Genomic DNA, 24,914 nt, shown 5'->3' on the forward strand with positions numbered 1-24,914 from the left:
ACCATGAGGCTCTCTTCATCGTTACACTCGCGAGCGATAACTCTCGCGACCCGGCGATGGACCCCGCTATGACAAATATATATGCTTTCGCACTTTGAAGTGACGCATGGGAATCCCATGCACTGCACTCCGAAGACTAACAAAATTACGACTAGCTAGTATTTCTTTCAAAATCCATGCAGGGTCACCATCGTGGATCTTTTTTTTCCAAAATATAAGTCATAGATCTATAAAAGTGATTCTCAAATTTTTCACTTTTAACTTTATAAGCTAATATTTCATGAAGCAACAACTACTTCAAAAAGTACCAAAAAAAAAGCCACTCGGGAGAGAAAGTGAAAACAGATGATCATCAAATGTTTATAATTTGTACATTAAATAGGCTATAATATCGACATTTTCATTCCTTATAATAGATTTCTCATCATTTTCAATAAATATTAAGGAGAAATTTTCAAGTTTAATGAGACGCATAATATAAATTTCACGATTGCGAAAAAATAGTATTACTCCGCCAATTTATTTACCACCAGAAAAAAGTGCTACGAGAAGAAAAATCGGCTTGAATTGTAATGCTTATACGTTTTTGCCGGCTATTTTTTTTGGACCTTCAGTACTGCTGCGCCTCGATGAAATATGCCATTGAAGTACGAAATAAATTAAATTTCTGCATACACAAAAGAGGAAACATCAAAAAAGACATACCTAAAATTTCTAAAAATGTCTAAAAATTAATACGCTGATGAGAAGAGAATGGTGAATATTTTTTTAGTTTTCATGCAGAACGCTGATAACCAAGCTGACGCTCATTGAAAAATGAAGATGTAAACTTAAAATAAATCACGGGTACAGACTCTCTAGATGCTAACTATGATAATTTTCTCAAAATCTACTTTGGTTTTTCAATATTTGTTTAACATAACTAAGTGAATATAATAAGTCAAAGAGTCAGAGTTCACCTTCTGCCATTATTGAACATTTTATTGTAGTAATGAAGTAAGAATACCCATTCATAATTATCTCTAACAGGGTTAAAGTTTATCAACTACATAAAACAATAATAATTATTTCATTTTAGTGGAAGTGTTACGTCCATTATGTTGACCAGTTACTTTCCATATGGACCTAAATGACTGAGGATGGAAATTTCAAAAGATTCTGAAATGCCCTCTGAAAACAGTGATACGAATCGACATCTATACGAGAAGTGTCCATTTCTCCCATGAATTTTACTCCAGGCATCGCTAGCGGTAGCTCTTACACTCCTTACTCAATCCTGACCCAGCGGGATTCGTCGTACCTATCACGTCGAGGCCCATATACCGTAATTCCTTCTTTAATATTAGCAGTACTTTCACACATGCCTTTTTGAGAGCGTAACCTCGCTTGGACGACTAAACCTCGATTCCAATGTCCTATATAATATCAAAAGAAAATATCCGAACAGTCTTGTATTCGTAGAATTACCCTCCCTATTTCAATAAACATTAAATACAGCTCCGCCACACCAATGACGAGGCAAGATTCTCCCTTCCCGAATCATTCGAACCTTGGGAATCACAGCTTTCAGCTTCCTTGCTCCTTAATAGGGTAGTTTACTCAGAACCGAAATGACAATTAATTAAAATAATTTGATGAATTTTAAAAAAGATGGGAAGAAAAGATAAGTTAAGCCGCGGGGATAGGGCTGTTGTGGTAGGTAGAGCGTTGTATCTCCTCCCCGTGGGGTCGAGTTCAATTCCCGACGGTGTCAAAGATTTTTTCACAGATTGCCCGAACAAGATTGAGCGCTTTGCGGAGGGATGTCCAAGTTCAGTACTCCGTCAGTCGGATGGGACGTTAAAATGTGGTCCCTTAGGCGCCTTCAGTTAATAGAAGGGTAATGCCGACGCCGGATTTCTCTCCTCCCTTCCTTCCCCCCCTTTCCTCATACCGAAAACGACCTCAGCTGTCGGTCGCATTCTTCATCTATAACTACGAGATACCATGCAAGCCACCACAAGGGAGTGTGGCACGTGGTGATTCCACACCAAAACTCCTTCAAACCACCTTCATACCTTAAGTTATACCGACGAACAAAATCTGCCTCATTTAGCCATTTTTTCTTAAGAAAATAGGTAATTTAACTCCCACCTCTCATGACTTGGTAACGCCATTAAGGTGCTGGTTCATTTGCTCGAGAGTAAATCGTTCACCGACGAAATGAAGAGCTAAAAAAATGGAAAACAACAACAAACCACACAAGGTCCAATAACACGTTAAGGAGTGGCTAGGAATCTAAGATTATGAACATAACCTCGTTACTTCATCTACTAGTTTAAAAAAAGGTCACTGATTTTTCTTAGCGAATAAATCGACAAGTAAGCGACGGATCAAAGAACGGTAAAAAACAATCTCTTTAATTTTCAAACTCAAATCTCATAACACAAGAACATATACACAGATAATTAGATTTTTTACGTATCAGTCACATACTTTGCATGATATTTGTACAATGCGCAAAAACTCTCAACACTCACCGCTATAAAGTTGATTCCAGAGAGAGCAAAAGGAAAAAATATGGAAAATATGAGTAACTTTTCAAGGGAGACGAGAAAATCAGGGATGAAATGAATTATATAAAATTACTATTTAGTAATTTCAAGGGATAACATCATCCCACGTTTTTTTATCATATACACTTAGGTCAAATGTTTTAATCGTTCATGACATTTTAGGCCTGACTGGCTTCTGAGAACTAGGAACTAGTACACCATGTGGTACAATCCATTTAAGGAAGAGGAAATGCAGTCATCGCTTGAGTTTCAAAATGGCTTGAAGTAATGAGATAGGATCATAAATGGTTTCAGGAGGTTTGAGGCCAAGGGGTACAGGTGATTTTTTTGTAAACAGAGTTACGTACAGAAATTAGGTAAAGAAAACAAACGAGAGCAACCTGTTACGTAGAAGTGCATTTGATTTTCCACTCGATGTCAGCAAAGAACAGAGACTCACTCGCATCCCTTGGCTACCAAGTTTTTGTGTATTTAATCTATAAATTTCTGTACTTAACTCTGTTTATAAAAAAACCTCTGGGCTTCTAACCCCCACACATATTTACGTTCATTCAGGAAATAATAATGAGCCATTAGCAATACATTTATGCGATGGATATTTTTTCCACGGACAATTGAATGATTACCTACGAACACACTTAGCAATGCAATAGGTACAATTTTTTTATTAAGTTCTTAGACGGAAATATAAGATATTAATTACTTACTTCTTTTCAAAATTACCACCATACCCGCTCTAACTAGGCTGGGCTGTTATTTTTTCAGTCTCGCGGATTTGAGCCAACTTAAGGTCATAAAATAAACCCTGCACTCATCTAAAATAATAGTCATAGGACAAAATATACAAAAGACACATCACTGTTTATGCAAAACATTTTCTAGAAGTTGATATAGAAACTCACAGCCTAAATAAGGAATACTTAAACCACTAAAATATTGAGATGATTAAAAGTTTTGATAGTAATAATGCTAAAAATGATGTCAAAACCGTATAGAAAGTTAAAATAACAAAAAATAAACATTTTCCTATTTAAATCATTTTAAGGCCGGTAGGTTTAGGGGTGAAAAATAATCTTCACTTTTTAATCAGGTACAATAATTCAGAAAATGAGAAGCTAAGTGTAAAAATCTGGAAAATAGACAAAGCAAAGAAGAAAATGACAGGAGCCAGACTATAAGATCATAAAAAATCCAGTAGAGCATACCTTGATGATAATAACACGTCTCTTGAACTTTCCATCCTCGTAGGTAACGTAACTCTCCTTGTGAGAATCGACCACGACCTCATCGCAAAGACCTAGCTCCTCCACAGTCATGCTTCCCAGGCGCTCATTGGTCGCGTAATCTTGAGAGAACCTCATCTTACGCTCCTTACCGGCAATGTTTCACTACTCCTCCAGTATTTCCATGAACACAAGTGATACTGTTGACCAAAGAGAAAGAGAAAATTGCCATTTACCATTCGAGAATCATAAAAAACATTAATTAAACCAACAGTAAGATTTTGTTGCTTGGAAAAGACATTTTTCCAGTAAACATCACAACAACCTGTGTATATCTGAAAAATTTTCCCATCCTCCACAGAGGCAAACTAAATTTGTTTTTATTTGGGGTACAGTAATTACTGAAATTTGTCCCCTTAATAATGAGAATTTTGCCATCAAGAAAAAATGCCATGATATCCACTTTCAGAAATAGATTGAGATCGATGATAAGTTTGATAGTTACATTATACTAGCAGACCCGACGAACTTCGTACCGCCTAGTAATCAATGAACACTTTAGAGACACCAATAGGGTATTTTCCTTCGTCAAAGAAAACGAAAGGCATCGATTGCTATTCGTTACCCACCATTATTGTATTCATAATATACAAATTATTTGGTTTTAGAAATCCCAGTTTAGATGAATGTTAATGGTCAATTTTAACCTCATTTGAAAAAGGCCAAATTGGCACCCATGCGATTCCACTCCTCGTGACGTCACAGGGACCTAGTTTACTTGTAGTCAGGAGTTAATACATCGCCTGAGGCTACCAATGCATGTATGTGGCACCGATCTCAGGGAAAAATTTCTTAATAATCACCTATTAAAATTGCCTATGGTCAGAAAGTTTCCTTCGTTTGATAGGGTATTAATAATCCTTAATTTAGCCAAGCGCTACCTGCTAGCAGCCTACATCGTAGCAGCGCTCATAGCCTCACACGGCTGCAGCCGAACCAGAATGACGTCAAATGGGCTTTTCCGAGCATTCATACTTAGCCGTCTCGTTTTCGTATGATTAAAAATTTTTATTTTCCATTTAATCGCGAAAAATAGATATCGTCATTTAAAAATCTAAAAGCGTGAAATACCTACTCCAGGAGTGATAATCTTCGACTTAGGCAATTAAAAAAAATAGGGAACCACCCTATTATAAATCAACAGCGGCTGTATTGGTTTTAGTAATTTTTGACTTAAAATAAAAAAATCAATAAAACTACAAAAATAAGAATTACAATGGCTTGTTAGAAAGATATTTTCTTTATTCAATCTACATAAGGTAGGCACGCGTACACGGATGGAAAAAAATGGATTTTCTAATTTTTATGCTTTAACTTAGGAAATATTAGACAAGGAGGTCTTATAAAGCAGCTCATAAAGTCAAAATGCTATGCACTCAGTGGCTAGCCTATTTGTAACCGTAAAAAAAATGTTTCCAGGTCCAAGTCTGCAGCGTAAATTTGCCCCGTTGCAAGTTTACGCTATGCTGACTGACGCTCAAAATCTCATGAAAATGGCCCCTAGGGAGCAGCATCAATAAGTCATTACTTATGACGCACTAGTTATAACTCGGTTCGGAAAAGTGCACAGGGTAAACGTGCCTCATCATAGGCGGATCTAGGGGGGGGGTGGGGGCACGTGCCCCCCCAAACCCTTAAAAATATGCAAGATTTTTAATATGGTCCCATTATCATTGCGCTCGTTTTGTATTACGAGGTATCCTTGTGCCCCCCCCCCCCCCCAGAACAAAATCCTGGATACGGCCTTGCTTGTGCCACCCCCAGAAAGAAATCCTGGATCCGCCTCTGTGCCTCATGCATAAATGTCCCCCGGTCTACCCTCACATTCGTTTTTATTGTCTTGAGTCAAGTACCTTCTGGTATACAACAATTTTTGTTTTGTGCGAAAAATCCACAATGCGGCCGGAAATCGAGGGATCCGGGTTCGAAACTCGGTCAAGGCGTATGATTTTTCCTCTGTGGATTTTTCGCACAATTTGTGCATTTCGGGTGACTCCGTAAAAGTTATTACCGCGGCTAGTCCCGGTATACTTAAATAAATTTTTGTTTTGCTATCAGGCGCAAAAACAAACTAAGCGATGGTTTTCCGACACTTGAATATTCCACATATATATTTATGACCATGAGAAAAACATGGGTTTTTCTAGATTCAGACCACAAACATTCAACTTGTGATTTGTTAATCGTCATCGCGAATGCAAAACAATTTTGGAAATTGAATTCGTTAAAACACTCACTCAGCCATTCGTGATTTTTGTGGTTATCAATCATGTTCGGGAAATCTTATTTGACGAGCACATCTTTAGATGAAACGAAATTCCATAAATAGCGAGGAAATGAAATCAATCTGCTTATTTCCCCAGCCAGCCTAATAACTCAGGCACGCTTTCCTATTCTGTTCTTTTCTTGAAGTAATGACTCAAATAAAAAACCGTTCCAAATTTAATTTGATATTAACAGAAAGAATTTAAAGAAGGTAATTAATCCTTTGGGCTAAGATAGAAGGGGTGCAATGGTGAATTAAAAGAACGATAAAAATATATATTCAAATAATTTTATGGCTTTTTAAGTAATAATTAATGAGCATAAATGTTACGTCTTAAAAACAAAACTAAGTGCCAGGGCACCTGACTAATGCTCTTCCAATCATGCAATTTAGGCATCAATCTACGCAAATTATTTCGGTGCTGTAAAATAAAATTTATAAATAATTACAACTCTTCATTTCACTGTTCCACGTACATTACAAACTACAGGTTATCATTCCATTCCCTAACATTCCATTTAAAAAGAACCACAAAAAATAAATAGAGGATAGGAGTACGATATTCAAAAAGTAAATTGAAATGAAAGGGGATAAAGAATCTTTAGATGGGATTTCAGAAGAAGGAGCAGCTATTAGTGCACATGCATAGCGCTGAATGGAAGAGTTGCATCTTTGATTTAGAGCGCATAGTAATTGGAGCGCCACATTGGTCATTTGTGAGAACGCATAAGCGAGCACAGAACGTAGAAATTTCCAAAATGACTTTTGAAACGCGGGTGCACAGAATGCAGGACGTCAGCTGCGACCATGAAGGGGCACGATAGGATTAGTTACAGGATGAAAAAAAGAAAAAAAAATTACGAGGGCGGCGGCCATTTGCAAAATACTTCCTACCCAAATAAAAGAAGTCTAAAACCAATGGAAAAGACAACTTTTGGGTACATAGAGTGAGAGGCAGGTCAAAAACGTTAAGTTTGAATGCTTCGAAGAATGCATGAGAATATAAAGATACTAATGAGGATTTATAAACGTTATTCGTGTGCAATATCGTGGAAAAATTAGAAATACTGGGATGAGAAAATTGAAACAAATTTTTCCAATGGGCGGATTGTAAATTCCAAAATGTGAGCCCGCGATTTCAGAATATGATTTCATTAAAATTTCACAGGAACAACAAAATTTTGGGGAAATATTTCATGTATGTTGCGACACACATATATTTGAATAGCATACCTTAAGGTTGGAGTATTCCTAGCTAAACGTATTCCCAACAATACTCTATCTACTGCAATAGATTCCATGAAATCTAAAAAAAACCTTTTTAGTGTAAATCTACAACAATTTCTCTCTAAAGAGAATGGACCTCATACCCTGCCGATGAGCGATATCTTAGCCCATAAGAAAGTTGAGAATTCTTCAAAATTCGGGGATAATAATAGAATAAAGTTCTCTTTTTTCCTTAGAAATGATATTCAAAATACCTTTCCCTACAGGCAAGAAAAAGAACGACAAATGGTGTCGGTATAGTGGGGAAAAATTAATGAAGCCAGCTATAAAAGGCGTTTGGTAGCCGTGTCAGACAAACGATTACCGGAGGCCATCAACATTCTTGTACTGCACCAGATAGGAAACAAATAGCTCTACAAATACAATGACCATGAAGCTTGCTGACAGGTATGTTATTAATATTTTCCAGACACCATAAAAATATCGAGCAAGCGAGTATAGTGAGACCTTGTGGATCATATGAGTTGAGAAATGGCCTTAAAATAGGAGTTAACGTCATGAATATGGACAATGAGAGGAAAAGAACCACAATCACACCTTTCCCTGTGGGAATCCAATTAAATTTGCCTATGACTCGTCAATCCTATCACCCCATTATCACCTTTCATAATAACTCAAATATAATGCGAGATCAATGATAGAGCAATTTGATACCATTTCCATCGCAGATATTTTAAATCTTAATAAAGTTTACAAGAAGGAAGCTAGGTATACTGAGGGGAAGCACAGTACCACAGCTAAGCAGGGCCGTTTGGGATGGAAACCTTTGAAATTAAGGGGAACCATAAATAGGTTACGCGGTGGCTATAAAGAGTTTATTGAAAGAAAGGGCTTGAGAGGAAATAGGTCAAATGCTGGACTCACCCTGCTACATAGGCAGGAACGATCACAAATTCAAAATCAAATTTAAGACGCGGAAAAATCGTCACTTTGAAAGAATCCTTCCTGCAAAGAGGCATATAAAAATGGAAGGAGTAACCTGAAAAATATCGAAGAACTTTCTTGTAAATGGTCATATTTTTAAGAATAAATGTTCCTCCATTCTTAGTTGATTTCATTATTGTTCTTAATAGCATTTCGAATCGTTAATTGCGAATTTTGAGTGCTTTGTTTTAAGTTTCATTTGTCAATGGTGTGATATCCGTACGTGTATTTTTCCTTTATTTCTTTCAAATTTGCTCTTATTTACGTAGGCACTCTATTTTCATGTTACCACCAGATGATAACCTACTAGTAACTACAATTATAAAATTGTAGTTAAACTAAGCAATTATTTAATTAGGTAATTAATATGTGCAAAGTTTCATATCGAAATTAGGTCACAAGCCTATTTTACAAACTAAAATGATTTAAAAAAAATTAAACGACTACTTCTTAAATTTTACACGCTAAGAAATTACGTGCATACTGTGTACGAAAACTACCATAATTTGATGCCACAGCTAAATTATTTCTTTTCCTAAAACATAGGCTAAGGAAACTCTCTTTAAGCTATTCTGCTACTACGAGGCGGATATGGACGCCGATGTTCCTCACAGAGGAAGATATTTAGTCTTATCTGCCGAAATATTTGAGGCAGGGTGTTTTCTCTCAAAGTAAGGAAGCATATGCGCTGGATTCAATAGTGTGTGGACGTTACCAAGAAAACGAGACTCACAAGAATATAATCGCGTGCTGTTTTGCATCGGAAGTATCGAGTGAATATATTCGGGAGAAGACCGAGGCAAGGTCCCCGAAGAACGGAAATACTTCACAAACTCATACTGACCTAGCGAAGTCAAGGAAAACTCACTCATGAGGAAAAATAGGAAAAAAACGGGGCAGTCGTGGGACTGGCCGACAGAAGTGAAAACTGAAATAATTATTATCCATTTATTTTTTACATACATTTAATATTATTAAAGAACTAATCTTTCCAGTAATACTCATTTTTCAACAAAAATTGAAATTATTTTTTTCAGCAAACTGTTTATTATTAAATATATATTAAAAATACGATGTGCATTAATAGAAAGTACTTAATATCATTTATATATTAAAATATAATAAAAAAAAACAAAAAGACTTTAACAGACAGCAGAAGGTCCGTGGTTCAAATCCCGGTTCAGGTGAACTTTTTTCCATGTGTTTTCGGCCTTCATTCCATCTCCACGCCACAGTGTCATCGTCCTGTATTTATGTTTCAATCCCTTTGTTTCAATTTCTATTATATGTTATTATGATAGTATATTCGCCTGTGGCGACCTGTGTGAATGTGAATTTGAAATGTATATATATACGTACATTCTACGTACTTCTGCACGTTCATGCACGAGCTCTTTATATTTAATGAACTTATACAATGTACACTATACATTTTTATTTTCAATTTTAATATTTTTAAAACAAAAAGACTTTAACAGTCTATATATTAACAAAGTTTATTTACTATACCTAGTCAGCCTGCGTAGTTGAAATATCCATTGTAAACTTTTTTTAATTGTATGAGATTGAGAAAATAATCCTCCCCGGCGGGGAATCGAACCACGGTCTCGACGTGACAGGCGGGGATACTGACCACTATACTACCGAGGATGTGATACTAAGAGACGAATTTTAAGACGGAAATGTATATCTCGCTGTAGCGATCGTGGTGTCGGGTCGGTGACGCTCACGCGAATTCTATGCTTTTTCCCCATCCCGCAAAAGTGCTTAACGCCGCTAAAGAAGTTTACACTTAAAAAACAACGAGACACACAATAAGAATAAAAAAACGCTGAGTATATGCTAATACTACCCCACAATTTCAGGGTTGGTCGAAGACATAATTTTTAGTGGGATGAGAGAGAATTCTAGCCCAATCCAGCCATCAAACCCTAATTAAACTCATCACCACTTATATTCGACAAATAAACTACAAGAAAAATACTGATATCAAATAGTGTAAATATTTGAAGTTAATTTTTAAAGAAAATTAATTCCCCAAGGCCGTACTCTTTGATGGGCAGATTGCTAATGGAAGGTAATTGCAAATGGGAGGTAATGGCAAGATAAGACACTTACTGAAAATACAAACGTGAAACTCACACACGCACCTCGCGGATTTGCTCAAGGGAACAAATGACCGCGTGGGACACACGCACTCACGCACTCAGGTTTGTGGAGCCCTCGCTCACGACAGTGACCCACTCACACAAAAGAAAAAGACAAAATAAAAACACGCTCTCAGTCACGCACCTCGCGGATTTGCTCAAGGGAACAAATGACCGCGATGGACACACGCACTCACGCACTCAGGTTTGTGGAGCCCTCGCTCACGACAGTGACCCACTCACACAAAAGAAAAAGACAAAATAAAAACACGCTCTCAGTCACGCACCTCGCGGATTTGCTCAAGGGAACAAATGACCGCGATGGACACACGCACTCACGCACTCAGGTTTGTGGAGCCCTCGCTCACGACAGTGACCCACTCACACAAAAGAAAAAGACAAAATAAAAACACGCTCTCAGTCACGCACCTCGCGGATTTGCTCAAGGGAACAAATGACCGCGATGGACACACGCACTCACGCACTCAGGTTTGTGGAGCCCTCGCTCACGACAGTGACCCACTCACACAAAAGAAAAAGACAAAATAAAAACACGCTCTCAGTCACGCACCTCGCGGATTTGCTCAAGGGAACAAATGACCGCGTGGGACACACGCACTCACGCACTCAGGTTTGTGGAGCCCTCGCTCACGACAGTGACCCACTCACACAAACGAAAAGGACAAATGATAAAATAAATAAGAAATAAAACACGCTCTCTCTCACGCACCTCACGGGTTTGCTCCAAGAAACAAATGGCCGCGTAGGACACACGCACTCACTCACTCAGGTTTGTGAAGCTCTCGCTTACGACAGTGACCGTCACACACACGGGAGTTGGGAAGGTAGAAGGGTAAAAGTGTCCAAGAAGTATCTCCTGACACCAGGTGTTTCTCCTGCCAAGCAGGCCTCCTCAAAGGAGAATGTTCAAAATATTGCAATATTGAGCGTAGTTGATGGAGAGGTTGATGTAATAGAATAATAATCAAAGAGTACGGCCTTGGGGAATTAATTTTCTTTAAACTGTTTAACGGCCGTAGTTCGTTCAATCCCTTATATTTGAAGTTAAAATTTTCCTGAACACTGTCAATAATTTTATGGTATTAAGTATTCAAGCCAATCACTATTTATATCATTCTCCGCAAGCCAAATTTTTGCACCGCCGTTGAAATGAGGAAATTTTAGTCTAAAAAGCGAAATAATTAAATTTAAAGGGTAAAAGTAGTATTTTGTACTGAAAATAATCAGTACTGCCATCATTGACATGATTTCCATGTTACATGAGCATTTTCTGTGTTTATTACAAACTGAAAATTTTCTCTAGCCTAGCGATTGACAACAATTGACATGAGGATAACAAGTTTTAAATATTGACTGGTCAAAATAATAAACTACGAAAAATCTATTAGCTCGCTATATATGAAGAAATTTTTAAATCATCAAAGAAGAGGAAATATTTCCACATTAGCACGAATCCACTACCTTCGCGGCGCTCTATGCACAGGTCCAGTCCTTAGTTCGGACTTGCACAACTTAAAAGACCTGAAAATTATACGGAGGTGGTAACCAAATAGCTTCTCACAGGATCTCTCCCTTTCCCTCAGCACTTTCCAATAAATGCGTCATCGGCCGCGTTAGATCACAAGTATATTTGAACGAACCAGCATTTATAAACACCCATACAGAGGCCTTCTTGTTCGCTTTACCCGTCTTCCCCATTCCTTCCACCTACATTTTTCAACCTTCCCTTCATCCAGCACCTCCGGGAAGAATACGACGAATCGGAAGCAGAGCGGAAAACGGCGAAAATGGATGACGAGGGCGTGATGGGGATGAGTCAGGTATTCTGATGAAGATGGGATAAGATTATCAGGATGATAAAGAGTTCGAGTGGGGTAGAAACGCAGGGAAGAAAAAAAAGACGGCCGTGAATGATACGACATCAAATGAATTAACTGGAGTTAATTTTAACAGGATATCCACTCTCACAAAGCACAAAATATTTTAAATAATTATAAGAGAGACAACGGAGTAATTTTCCACTCTATTTTTACTGAAAAGTCAACCGGTTCCGACGAATCTCACGTAATTTTCAAGTTGTCGTAACAACTCCTTTGGCAACTCTTGAAAATGACGTTAAACAAGTCGAAATCAGTTAAGTTTTTAATAAAATTAATGTGGAAAAATCCGGTTTTTAATAAACATAGTGTACAATAGTAATTCGCAGTCTCACTGGTCGATCATTGACCTCTCATCGGGAAAAGGAGATGTACCAGCGAGAAAAAAAGTTCCACTGATGAAGCTGGTAGCAGTAAAAAATTGGAAGTAAGTTCTTAACGTGTCTCTTTTACTTTAATCATGCGCATTGAAACACATAATAGCATTGATTAAAAATTACCTCATGCTACTTTGCAAGCAGACAATCTTTCCAATTACCGGGTTCATAAAAACATTGTATTTACAGAAATAATTAGGAATGCCATATTCCAAAAATCTTAACCTCTTAAAACTTAAACTTTACCACTTAAAAATTTTACTCATCGGGCATTAACATATTTATCACATAAATGACTAGATAGCCGGATAAATGTTTGTTTTTCTTTTTTATTCTATTTAAATTTGTAATCAAATCATAATTATTTAATTATTTAATATGTGTTGTTATAAGTGCACTTTAAATTGGCAGTATTGCTGTATCTCTTTATTAAAATAAAAAAAAATAAAATAAAATAAATCTAAGATTGCCCGAAAAAGAAGAATTTCGACCCCATAAAGTCTCCTGAGGAGTAAAACTGAAGTCACGAATCAGGAAGCAGTTGATTAGTTACGAAAGTTTAAGAACCTACGAAAAGGTAAAAAATGAAAAAGGCTTTGAACAACAAGACAAACTGTCTAAATTTAAATAGAGATTTTTGTGCACTTGGAAACATTATTTGACGGAAGGCACTTACAAAGTGAAGAAGACTAATCCCACTTCATGAACACTCATAAAGCAAATGGCAAAGTAGTTCACACTAAAACGTTAGGAAGATTGAAAAAGAGCTAAAAAGCGGTAATGCTTAAAGCGTCACTTGAGTTTCAGCTTGAGCCATTATTTATGAAACAAAAATAGAGGAGAATGATAAAATCAAATTGAAGTTCGAGCATCAAATGCTTTTGTTAAAACGATCCCTTTTCACAATTTAAAATTTACAAATTTCAACAAAAACTTAATTCCCTAAAGTTACATTAAAATTGAAAAATGCATCGTGAGCCTGTAACGACACATTCCATTGACAGGTTTTTGAGCCTACGCATTTCCTTAGCACCAATGAGTTCTTCCATACGTCTTCATGGAAGGTGACACGCCGTTCGCAATCATAGTTCGCAAACGGCATTCGTGTTTTTCTCGGGGACTAACAATAAGTGAAAGATAAAATGAAGCGGATGTACCACGAATTCATCCAAGTCCAACGAGAATCAGAAAATGAAAATTCCATTCTTTTATTTATTAGTTCCTGAATTAATTTTTTAGTAATTTATTTGTTTCGATAATAAGATATTCAATAGTTCCCTGCACAAAAGTAAAAATCCAATCAAAAGATAAAAAAATAAATAAAAAGAAAGTATTTTCGAGTTGACAAGACTGAAGAAAAGCAGCAAAAATAAAGAAGCCAGACAATAAAGAATTAAGAGTGAAGAAAATACAAAAATCAAGGAAAGAAAGGAGAACTCAATTAAGAGTTTAAACTAGGAAAAACCAATTACTATTTTTACATATTTTTGTTTTATTTTTAAGTTCCAAATTTATTGATTTAACAGGAATAATGAAGGTTCAATGCTTAATGAAATAAACAAGCAAATAAATACTCACGTAGGTATTAATTCAGGAAGTTGAGAGTCGATTTGAGTAATCAGAGACGCAAGTTTAGGGAAGGAGAAAAGCGATCAGGAAGAGAGTATAAACTAATGCTAGCAAATTTATTGGACGGCGACGATGGATTGAGCTTGGATTACGAAAATGAGAGCGCGAACGATTGAATAAGATGGTATGTTGTCCGCGAGAAAAGCATACAGGGTAAATCTTCAGCATTTAAGAGTGGGATGAAATTGAGAGGGACACTCTAAAACTAGGAATAAAATTCACGAATACCTCAAATGGCAATCTATAAAATCTATATATTATATTATTGATACATAAATCTATACATCAAAAAATAGTATATGTCATTATCTAAATGCACACGTTTAGCCATTAGATAAAACGGATTTTTTGAACACACAAACGAATATTTTGGTGTGACTAAACTAACATACTAAATGGAATACATTATTATAGAAACGATACGCATGCACTCAGCCTAAAGGATAGAGTGACGCAATTTAGTGAATGATTCCTTTACCACTTTCTATTTAAGCGCAAGACGGCAAAAAATTATCTAATCAACTGTAGCTCTGACTGTATGCGGCCAAAAATAAGCCCCCTCTCTAGCCAAACTTCAGTCGGTAACACTGCTCATTGCAGTAAATTTAACGAAGAAGAGCCTACGAGGTAGTTTAAAAGCGATAAAATCACAAAGGTCCTTTACGACCACGTTATTCTAGGACAAAATGTTACACGTAGGTCCTGGTTAAACCTACCAAGAATCCGCCATTATGTGCACGTGGCCAAAATTAGACCAGGCAATTCGCTAGAGAGTGGGGGCGGCGATGGACTGTGATGGTGAGCTGAGATTCGGCGAAATCAAAAATAAAATGAAGACAATGGAACCAGATTAAATAAGTAAACTCACGCGGCCGCGGGAAAAATTTTGGTAGGGAGTAAAACATGGGATGGGGAGGGGAAATGTTTGAATGGAGTGAGGGATGGTGGCGGAAGGGGGTGGGAGAGGGAGAGAGTAAATAATGGGGAGAGCGACTAGGGCCAGAATAGAATTAGAAACGGGGGAGTGGGCGGAGAGGAAAGGTGCGTGGTCTCCAGGATGCGGGGGCGACGGGCGTCGTCGAAAAATACACCAAGATGACTCCGAGGGGATGAGATTGAAAGTGAGACCCCTGCCCTACAAATTCGGGGTAAAAGATTTGCACTACGGCAAATGTTATTCAGGTTTATAAATAATTTTAAGTTTTTTTTTGGCAAAAAAGGAAGTGAGTCAGGCGAGATGTAGTGGAATGATTTAATATAATCCTGATTTAATAAAATGAGAGATGGCAATTTTTCGTCAAATTTCGAAAGTATATTGTCCTTGAGAATGAACTGACAATCGAAACGCGTCGTACGTTTTTGAATAAATTTATGGAAAAATTACCATCTCTCTTTTTCATTAATTAATTTGCATCTTCATAAAACTGCATGAAATAGCATTTTTTTTATAACTGTATGATATTCTTCTGCTCTTGTTAGTATTCTTTTACATTACCAAAAAGTATTGTAATTTGTTCAAAAAATTAAAATCACTAAGAATAGATGACGCTCAGGATTTTTCCCATACCCGATCGTCATCAATACATGACGAGAAACTGTGCTCGGAAACGAGTCTCGCATGTACTTCACTCTTCGCTATTAATACATGGATTATGATATTTTCATTTTTCAACATCATCACTGACCATCAATCCTAAGATTGATTAGTCAAGGCTCACCGCTCAGTTCTCGTATCTAATAAGCGCATTTCACTAATTTTTTGACGCTCATACAGCTCTTCATTTTACTTTAATCATTTCTAGCCCCATAAATTTCATACGACACCTCTCTTTGCCGTCTTAATCGTCCGCTCGTCCTTCCACAATTACCTTCATTCTGACAATTTAAATTTAAAAAAAAGCTCGAATTTTCTTTAAAATAAAAGTTCTTTAACCAAGAGAATCTAAAATTCACCATTTAGCACCTCATTATTGGCATTTCACATTCTTCACGCTCCTTTAGAGTTCGCTGCCTCCAATTTTGGTCAGTTCTCCTCGAAACCAGCAAACCCACCTATGAACCCACAGGTGTGGTATGGCCTTTGAAAGGCGACTGACAGCTTACGCCATTTGAATCATGAGGAAAAGGAAGGGAGAGAAGGGTGGAGAGAAACCTGGCGTCGGCATTAGCCCTCTCCTAACGAAAGGAGCCGCGGTGACTACGGCTTATCGTCCCATCCAACGTATGTAATGCAGGAAATTCCAAAACACACACACCTCTATATTATAAATTTAAATAAAAATTGACGACCTGAGCGCTAAGACCAGATAATGACCAATTTTTGCTTACAGGCAGATGAACCAGCAAATTTAATAATAATAATAAATTTTCTTTCATAGCCCTGATGATGGTTTAAAATAAATCGAAACGTTGGCTATAACTTGTTTTCATAAAATACGTTGACCTAAACTCCAGGAAATATTATAACATGTATTAAACGAGGTCAAGATAAGAAGAGAAAAAAAATAATTATATAAAACACACACAGTCAGGGATCGGGCAGACTCTGAAAAATCTTCGCCACCATTGGGATTTGAACCCGGATCCACTGCGGGGAAGTCGGTACATTAGCTAAGACACCAATCCAATCTCCCCTGCACCTTCCACAAGGCACCTTTGCGGTTTGCAGCGTACGGGACGCAACGGAATAAAAATAAAAAAGAGGCGCACGTAATAACTCTCGAAGACGTTGCGCAGCTTGAGAGTGAATTCTTTTGCGTCGCAGGAGACACAAGGAGCGGTCGCAAAAAGAGTCGCCATTCCACACGGATCTATTTCAACGCACGGCCAAGAAGAAGAAGAAGAAGGTGGGAGAGGAGGCTAAGTTATATAGGGGCAGGGATCAGAAAGGAGGACGGAAAAGGGTGGGGTGAGGTGCGCGGGACTGGCCCTGCCAAACGACGAACCTTCCCTCCTTCATCGCTTCTCGGAAGAAAAACCTCATCACAAGAACGGTCCATTTGAACACCCCAGAGAGAGAAAGAGAAGATTTATTTTTAAGCCATTCAAAATAAACAAGCAGAATTCCTCAGAGGCACTTTCAGCTTACAAGCAGATGAACCAGTTAATTGCATAAATAGCAATAGCACTCTAAATAGCAATCGACTAAATGAATCCTTAAGTTGAGAATTGGGAGAACTTTATTTTTAAGAATATCCCCTCTATATTATAAATTTAAATAAAAAAGTGAAGACCTGAGCGCTGAGACCAGATAATGACCAATTTTTGCTTACAGGCAGATGAACCAGCAAATTTAATAATAAGCAATAGCACTGTAAATAGCAATTGACTTTGTAAATCCTTAAGTTGAGATTTGGGTGAAAAGTTAATCAACAAACACCCAAATATATTATAAATGTATATGGAAATTGAATACCTGAGTGCTGGAACCAGATAATGACCAACTTCTGCAAAAAAAGAGATTTTCACAAACACACGAGGCCCCTCCTCCTTTTTCCAGCAGGCATTGTTTTTTCTTAGCAATAAGTTCGAAATTAGTTCAGCAGACATTGATGAAATCTTATGTTCTACTCTCGGAGTGCAAGAACCATTATTTTTTTCTAACTGTTCACAAAATTTCAGCTTTGGCTATCATCTTGTTCTTGCACTCATATATTTAATTCACGAAAGCTGTCCCCAGCCCCAAAAGTTATAAACGTCATCAGATTTCCTGTTCAGAGTACTAATTTTTCCTGCTCAGCTACTAATTTGTTCTGGAAATAGAAAAAAATGAGGTAACTCTGCGTGTTGCCTATGATTATTGATTTTGAGTGACGAGTTAGGCTAATACCTTACTCCACCCCTCTGCGATAGTCTAAAAAGGTTTGATGCCCCGCCCCCGATAATTAATGTGGACAAAAATCAACGGGAAAGCACAAATTTTCATATATTTAGAACCGGCAATTAAAACAATTGTTACACCAGGTCATCGTTGACATTCATTCACATATCATTGGTTATCATCGAACAGCGACGCAAACTCATCGAAGCTTAGTTGCATTTTCAAAGTTGACTTTATTCGCTTCAGAGGATGGTAGTATCATGACAAGGTTGAACACTTATCAAAAGATTCTGGGTTGGATCCGAATAAAATATTTGGACAGCAATAAGCAAAGCTTCAAATGATACGAGGTGCCAGGGAAAATGACCGCCGCCCACTACCCAAGATGCGATGAAGCCACAGTCCAATGACTTACATCGAGCAGCATCATTAGCCAGCTATCCATTGGGATAAAGCATCGATATCTTCCATTTTTTTGGGTAAAATGATGGAACTTTGAATTAGACATAAAAAACTTTAATAATAATAAAATAATTTCTCTTCAGAACCACATGTGAATGTCGAAAACAGTCGAGGTTTACCAAACACAAATTTTGAGTGCAATTTTGCTTTGATCTATTTATTTAACAATGAAGCATTATCAGGGTTTCATCAATTGGCTCCAATGATAAATAGAGAAATCAATGCAAATACTAACCGTCACCGCTTTCTTAACAAAATTAAGCGCAACTGAGATAGGTGTGTGGTTCCTAAACTAAGGAATGCCTCAGCGGGCAATTCCACCTGAATTCAACGTGACACAGACACCAACCCCCTCTGATTGCTATAAAATTTCACTCATGAAGCTAGTATTTAAAAATATCAATTACTAAGGTTTAAACTCACTTAGATTTTTACAGGACATAAACATTGCGAAATTGTGTGGAATTTTAGCATGCTAACATGAAGTTAAACAACTTTAATTGCGAAATATGATTTAATGCTTTCCCGGCGAAAAATGTTGGTAAACTCTATTCGGGATTCCCACCGGGTTATTTAATCCATATTAGCCAACGTTTCAAGCTCAGGCTCGGGGCTCATCCTCAGGGCCGCTGAATGTTGTTTTATTGTTGAAAATAAAACATTATTCAGCACCCCTTAGGGTGAGCCCAGCGTCGGAGCTTGAAACGTTGACTAATATGGACAAATTAATCCGGTGGGAATCCCGAATAGAGTTTACCCAACTATAATTGCATTGTATGATCTTAGGTTTTCCCGGCGTGTCAGTTGCAGAAAAGTTTCTCGGGTTTTCCACCGGTTGATGTTGTCCATGTCTCCCGACGTTTCGATCCGCGATTTGCTGATCATCCTCAGGGGATCTTCCGAATGAAGATCGGATTCGGAAGATCACCTGAGGATGATCAGCAAGTCGCGGATCGAAACGTCGGGAGACATGGACAACATCAACAGGTGGAAAACCCGAGAAACTTTTCTGCATATAATTGCATTCGCCAAATAAATACAGATTTTATGCATGGATTTATATCGAACCATAATTTTAGCGATTGTTAAAAGTTAGGCGACTATTTGCTTAAGTGATCTCTAATAAATAGCCGCCTCGTGATGGGGTGCCGAGATTTAATTTTCTCTTCATTACTAGCTATCATGGTCACACAGTCATTCAAAAGGAGAATGCGAAGTATGCTAAATAACTTTCTAAAGCAAATAATCAAACAATGAACACGGCGCATGTTAATAATGCATTCTATTGTCCCATTCGTTCATGAACATGCAAATTAAATCGCATCGATAAAATATCTTACGACCCATAATTTAAAATTCAAAGCATTCGAAAAGCCATGTCATAAAAAAGGCCGGTTCCTCACATAGGTACCTCACCGTAGTAACTATAGAGGAGTTCCCACCAGTTTATAGCACGGAGATTTTACAGCCACACTTTCACCACGTGTGTGGTAAAATTTATTTTCGAGAAGTGATGCGTTCACTTCCTCTAGCGAGGTGGTAGGGCGGAATGACATCTTTGGTAGGATTTGGAATAAATATGCTTCTTCATGCTTTTTATAAGATAAAATATTTGCGTTTTCACAAAAGTTAAACACCTAGAACAACGACACTTGTAAGGTATTTTTTTTCACAACGTTGTAAAACAAAATAAATAATTCTGGTTAATTGGTCGATTTCTTTTATTAAGCGCCCATTAAACGTAATAGGTATCGGCTGCTATTTACCTCCGTATTTGATCCATTCAATAAACATCCATAAACAAAAGTTTGCTCCTACCAAGTTCACTTAGCGGCAATTATCTGAATTATTAGGTGAATGGCTTGTTCAATACCAAGGGAAAAAGTTTCTTTCCGAGAATAAAGCAAATAAAAATTGAGAAAAAACTTCGTTCTTTCATTCTCTTCATTTTAAAGTATTTTTTTCCTGACAATCTTTATACAATTTCGGAGTAGCTTAAACATAGCATTTTATTTTTGGGTTACCTTTTGGATTTTATATTTTCATCTCTCTACCCTAACAATCCGATTTCCTTAACTAACTCAAGTCACAAGCTAATATATTTATGCTCTGCCAAGTATCCATTTTACAATCGCTGTTGTGGATTCCATCCCCAAAAGCCATCTTCGAATCGTGGAACGCAGTCTTTTAAATTCTTAAGTGGAATCCATCAGCTGATACACGCCGTAGTAAAAATATTTCGCCAGATACCTCCACGTGTTCAGTACGGTAGAGAATATATATGAGACAATTTTACTCCTCCGATCCGGAAGAGCTTCCTGGAGTTCTTTTGGCATATTTCCCAAACACAAATGCCATAGATCAATACTTTCCCTTATTTTTTAATCCCATGTCACGCATGAATCGAGCAGTCAATTTCTATTTAACCAGAGGACATTTAAACTAAAATGATACCTACTCGCTACGGAAGCAATATCAGGAATTTAACAGTAATAATCGCCAGCACATACCCTCACCGCGACCACTGTCACAAATAATCGTCGGTATACTTACAATTAGTGCCAATTTAGTTCCCGAAAAACTGGATCTAATAGGGATGAAAAACAACAATGATCCAAAGCAATGCCATGTCATGAATGTTTCACAGGTGTATCCAGAGAAGTTAAAAGGGGAAATACATACCCCCCCAAACTCCACGAAAAAATATTGTTATGGCAGTTAATTAAATATTTTGAAATCGGGCAGTACCTATCTATAAATTATTCGCAGACTTTACTTTCACGTTCATCTCTCTAAGGAAATATATTTTCAAATAATTTGAAAACACTAAATGTATCAATCAAATGACTGGAAACACTTCATTTAGCACCTAGGTAAAAGGGGAAATATATACCCCCCCAAACTCCACGAAAAAATATTGCTATGGCAGTTAATTAAATATTTTGAAACCGGGCAGTACCTATCTATAAATTATTCGCAGACTTTAATCTCACGTTCATCTCTCTGAGGAAATATATTTTCAAATAACTTGAAAACACTAAATTTATCAATCAAATGACTGGAAACACTTCATTTAGCACCTAGGTATGCATTTAATATTGCATACACTCGCACCAACATGAGTTTTGACTGAAAAGTTCAGTAAACTTCTTTGATGATTATAGAAATTGATTTGAATAATATTGGATTTCAAAACACTGGTTTCCAATTACCTAAGAATTCAAAATTCCCTACCTAAGCCAGTCAATAATAGCCGAAAAAAATAAGTGACATGTATTAGCGCCGGCGAGAGGTTTCAGGGAATTTTTTATGACACTTTTTCTTACGTGTTTGTTAAATATAGAATTATGAGAGACTACTGTCGCAACACAACCATCCACGCCGAGCACGGCGTGATTACAAGAGATAAAACAACTGTGGGAAGAACTAACGCAGACGTTAGCAGTGGCAGCAACTTGTGAAGTTCCCGTGCGCTGAGGTAATTTGCGGTATTTAGAATTCGCAGTGGGTGCAAATGAGGGACTGACTGACGTGGGAGAGGTCGACGAAAGACACCTGGAGGACGCGGACGGGAAATCGCCAACAAGAATGCGAAAACTTCGTCGCGCTCGCCAAAAAATGATCGAGTGTATTTTTCGCTCGGACAGATCCAGAACACACGTCACTAGTAAAGAAGCAACACAAGACTTTATCGAAGTCTCTTCTCTGAGTCCTAAAAAAATGCCTAACTAAACACCTTCAGTAGTAGTAGGTTCACAAGTAGGCCTTCATATTTTACACGCTCTTGGTTACGTATCTGTGTTCGGTTAATTGCCGTGGAATCGCAGTTTTTTTTGCAAATATTTACTAGCAAGGATGTTATTCAAAATTATGAAAAGTATTTTAATAAAGCATAAAATTGAAAGTGAAAAAATTAAGGCTCCAGAATTACGATAGAAAATCCACGATCTTCGCAAAAAAATCGCAAATCTTCGACACTTATTACAAAAGGAAATACATAGTTTGACTGATTTAGATTTTCTTGAGTCTATTTCATTATATAAATATTTAGACATTCAAATTTACGTCATGTGGTACTTATTCAATTGAAAGGTTTGGTTCACTATCCAAGTAATTATCGCTCATCATCATTGTTTAAAATTTAATGCACTATTTAAGAGGTGAAAGCAATTATTTGTCTATTTGTCGTGATGAGAAAAACGATAAAACAAACGTAGACTCGCTTTATGGTATTTATTCCATGTAATGAATTTTTAGCACTGACTCCAAAAGAAAAGAACCCGGAACTTTAAAAAAGTTTAGAAAATGTCATCAAGCCTCATTTGCAAGTTCATTCTGGAGCGAAGATAATTCTCTACAAAATCCACAAGCCAAAAAATATTTTTCTTCTAGGTTATCCTAATCAAGGCCGATACAAGTTTTATGTAGTGAATAAGTAATGGAACCCAGAGAGCATCTCAGCTGAAGGTACGTGTGAAGAAAATGGGAAAATAATCTCACTGACGGCACATTTTTAGCGATATATTAATCGGACAACCGGCAAATCGATTTCCAGTGTACCTACCAGTGCATCATTATATTCCAAACATCCACATTAGTGACATCCCCAGTGAATAATTACACCAGCAATTAGTACTTCTGAAGATGCTTAAAGGCAGGACCATTAACTATGAAGTCCATAGTTCCCTAGTCACACTTTCTTTCTAATTCTTACTTATGATGAAGCACTCACGTAGAAATTACTTAAAATCGCACATATAAAACGTATCTTTAAAACTATACTGCAAGTCCGATGGTTTTATTTGCTTAATGTTTGGCTCGCCGGCATTTTGATTCATCGTCATGTTTTCTAACAGTGCCTGCCAGCTATTGGCAGTAGGAATGAGTGGATAATAAGGAATTCAGGAAGGCCAGGCTATTTCCACTGCCGAGGCTTTGTCCTCGCTATCACGGATATTTACATAATTTTGGCTCCTTTCCCATGGGCCGATCGAGAAATGTTTTCCTTTCGCTAAAATATTTACACTTCCTTGTTGACTTAGGCATTTTCGCAGTTTTTAGGCACCTAAAGATCATTCTGTCTGATCTATCTGTCTCTTTCAGACTCCATTCGGATCGTCCTTCAGATTTTGCCAACAAAGGGCGACGTATATTTCGATATCAAGCATAACATGATGTCACAAGCCAGCCCATCAGCGTCTACGACGAAAAATGGACCACGGGGATTTTAGCGAGAAACGAAGTACTCTTAATTTAAACGAAAAATATGCGAATTTAACTGAACATCGACGGCTGTGATTGAAATTACTAAAGTTTTCACTTTGTTATTTAGAGATAGCACATGTTTAAAAATTTGCAAATTTATACACACTCTATTTCCAATGATTACATATTACCAGAAAAAATGAAGTGGTAAGATATACATATAAATACGCAGGTATTTTTCTCTGTAACTATGTTCTAACGTGATCAAACCAAACACAAAAGGAAGGACCGTATATAATTGAAGATGTTAGAGTTTACTACAAATGAAAATGAGTGATACAAAGAATAATCTGCATTTAGAATTGACACACTTTTTCCATAATCCTATCGATAATTCCATATTTCCGTACGCCAACAAAGTGCCAAACGATATTTTCAATTCCATCTCGTAGCTGAAGTTGTAAGAGATAAAATATTACATTTCATTGAGAGCTGAGTTACCCTTCCTTACCCGGAGTAAAAAAATTATCGACGTTCCACATCCAAGGATAAATTCTCCGAGTTCACTTAGCGCTTCCGTTGATACATCTCTATATTTAAACAAAATACTAATACGAATGAGGCAGAAGTGAATAAATCAATTAAAGAGATTTTTAATTGTTCCTAGCTCTCTGGCGGGACATTAATAGTCTGGCGAGCTATTTGATTGGTCGTTTTCGTAGCCCATCTTTTCGAGTAACATATCTTTTAATTACACTTTACACAGAAAACATGGGCGGAGGACGCATAAACCTTGGAGAAACTAATTCACATCGAATACCGTTTCTTTTTTCGGTTATTTATTCGCATTTCATACCTCTCTTTCGTTTCCATTAATGACTCATAGAATCAAAATGGATCAGCGAGAACTACGAGAATGAGGATAAAAAACCTTCGATAAAAAACGGAAATTCAGGATTAATTAGGAGAGGAAATTCATAACACTATGAAAATTATGAACTATCATCGAATTATGATAAATCGAGGTAGTGAGCCACGCAGAGAATTGGCGTTCTAATCCT

The 24,914-nt window shown here is 37.2% G+C and overlaps 1 protein-coding gene across 2 annotated transcripts in view; it reads right to left on the reverse strand.

Annotated features, from left to right (window-relative positions):
* LOC124154164 (potassium channel subfamily K member 18) overlaps positions 1-24,914 on the reverse strand; it is a 129,490-nt gene that overhangs the window by 94,566 nt on the left and 10,010 nt on the right. For both annotated transcript variants that reach the window (XM_046527720.1, XM_046527719.1), the window contains one exon: positions 3,761-3,978. In XM_046527720.1, the coding sequence (XP_046383676.1) occupies positions 3,761-3,916 (156 nt within the window). In that variant the 5' untranslated portion in view covers positions 3,917-3,978. The remainder of the gene's footprint in view (positions 1-3,760; positions 3,979-24,914) is intronic.

This window comes from Ischnura elegans, chromosome 2 (assembly GCF_921293095.1).
Source record: "Ischnura elegans chromosome 2, ioIscEleg1.1, whole genome shotgun sequence".
NCBI lineage: Eukaryota > Metazoa > Arthropoda > Insecta > Odonata > Coenagrionidae > Ischnura > Ischnura elegans.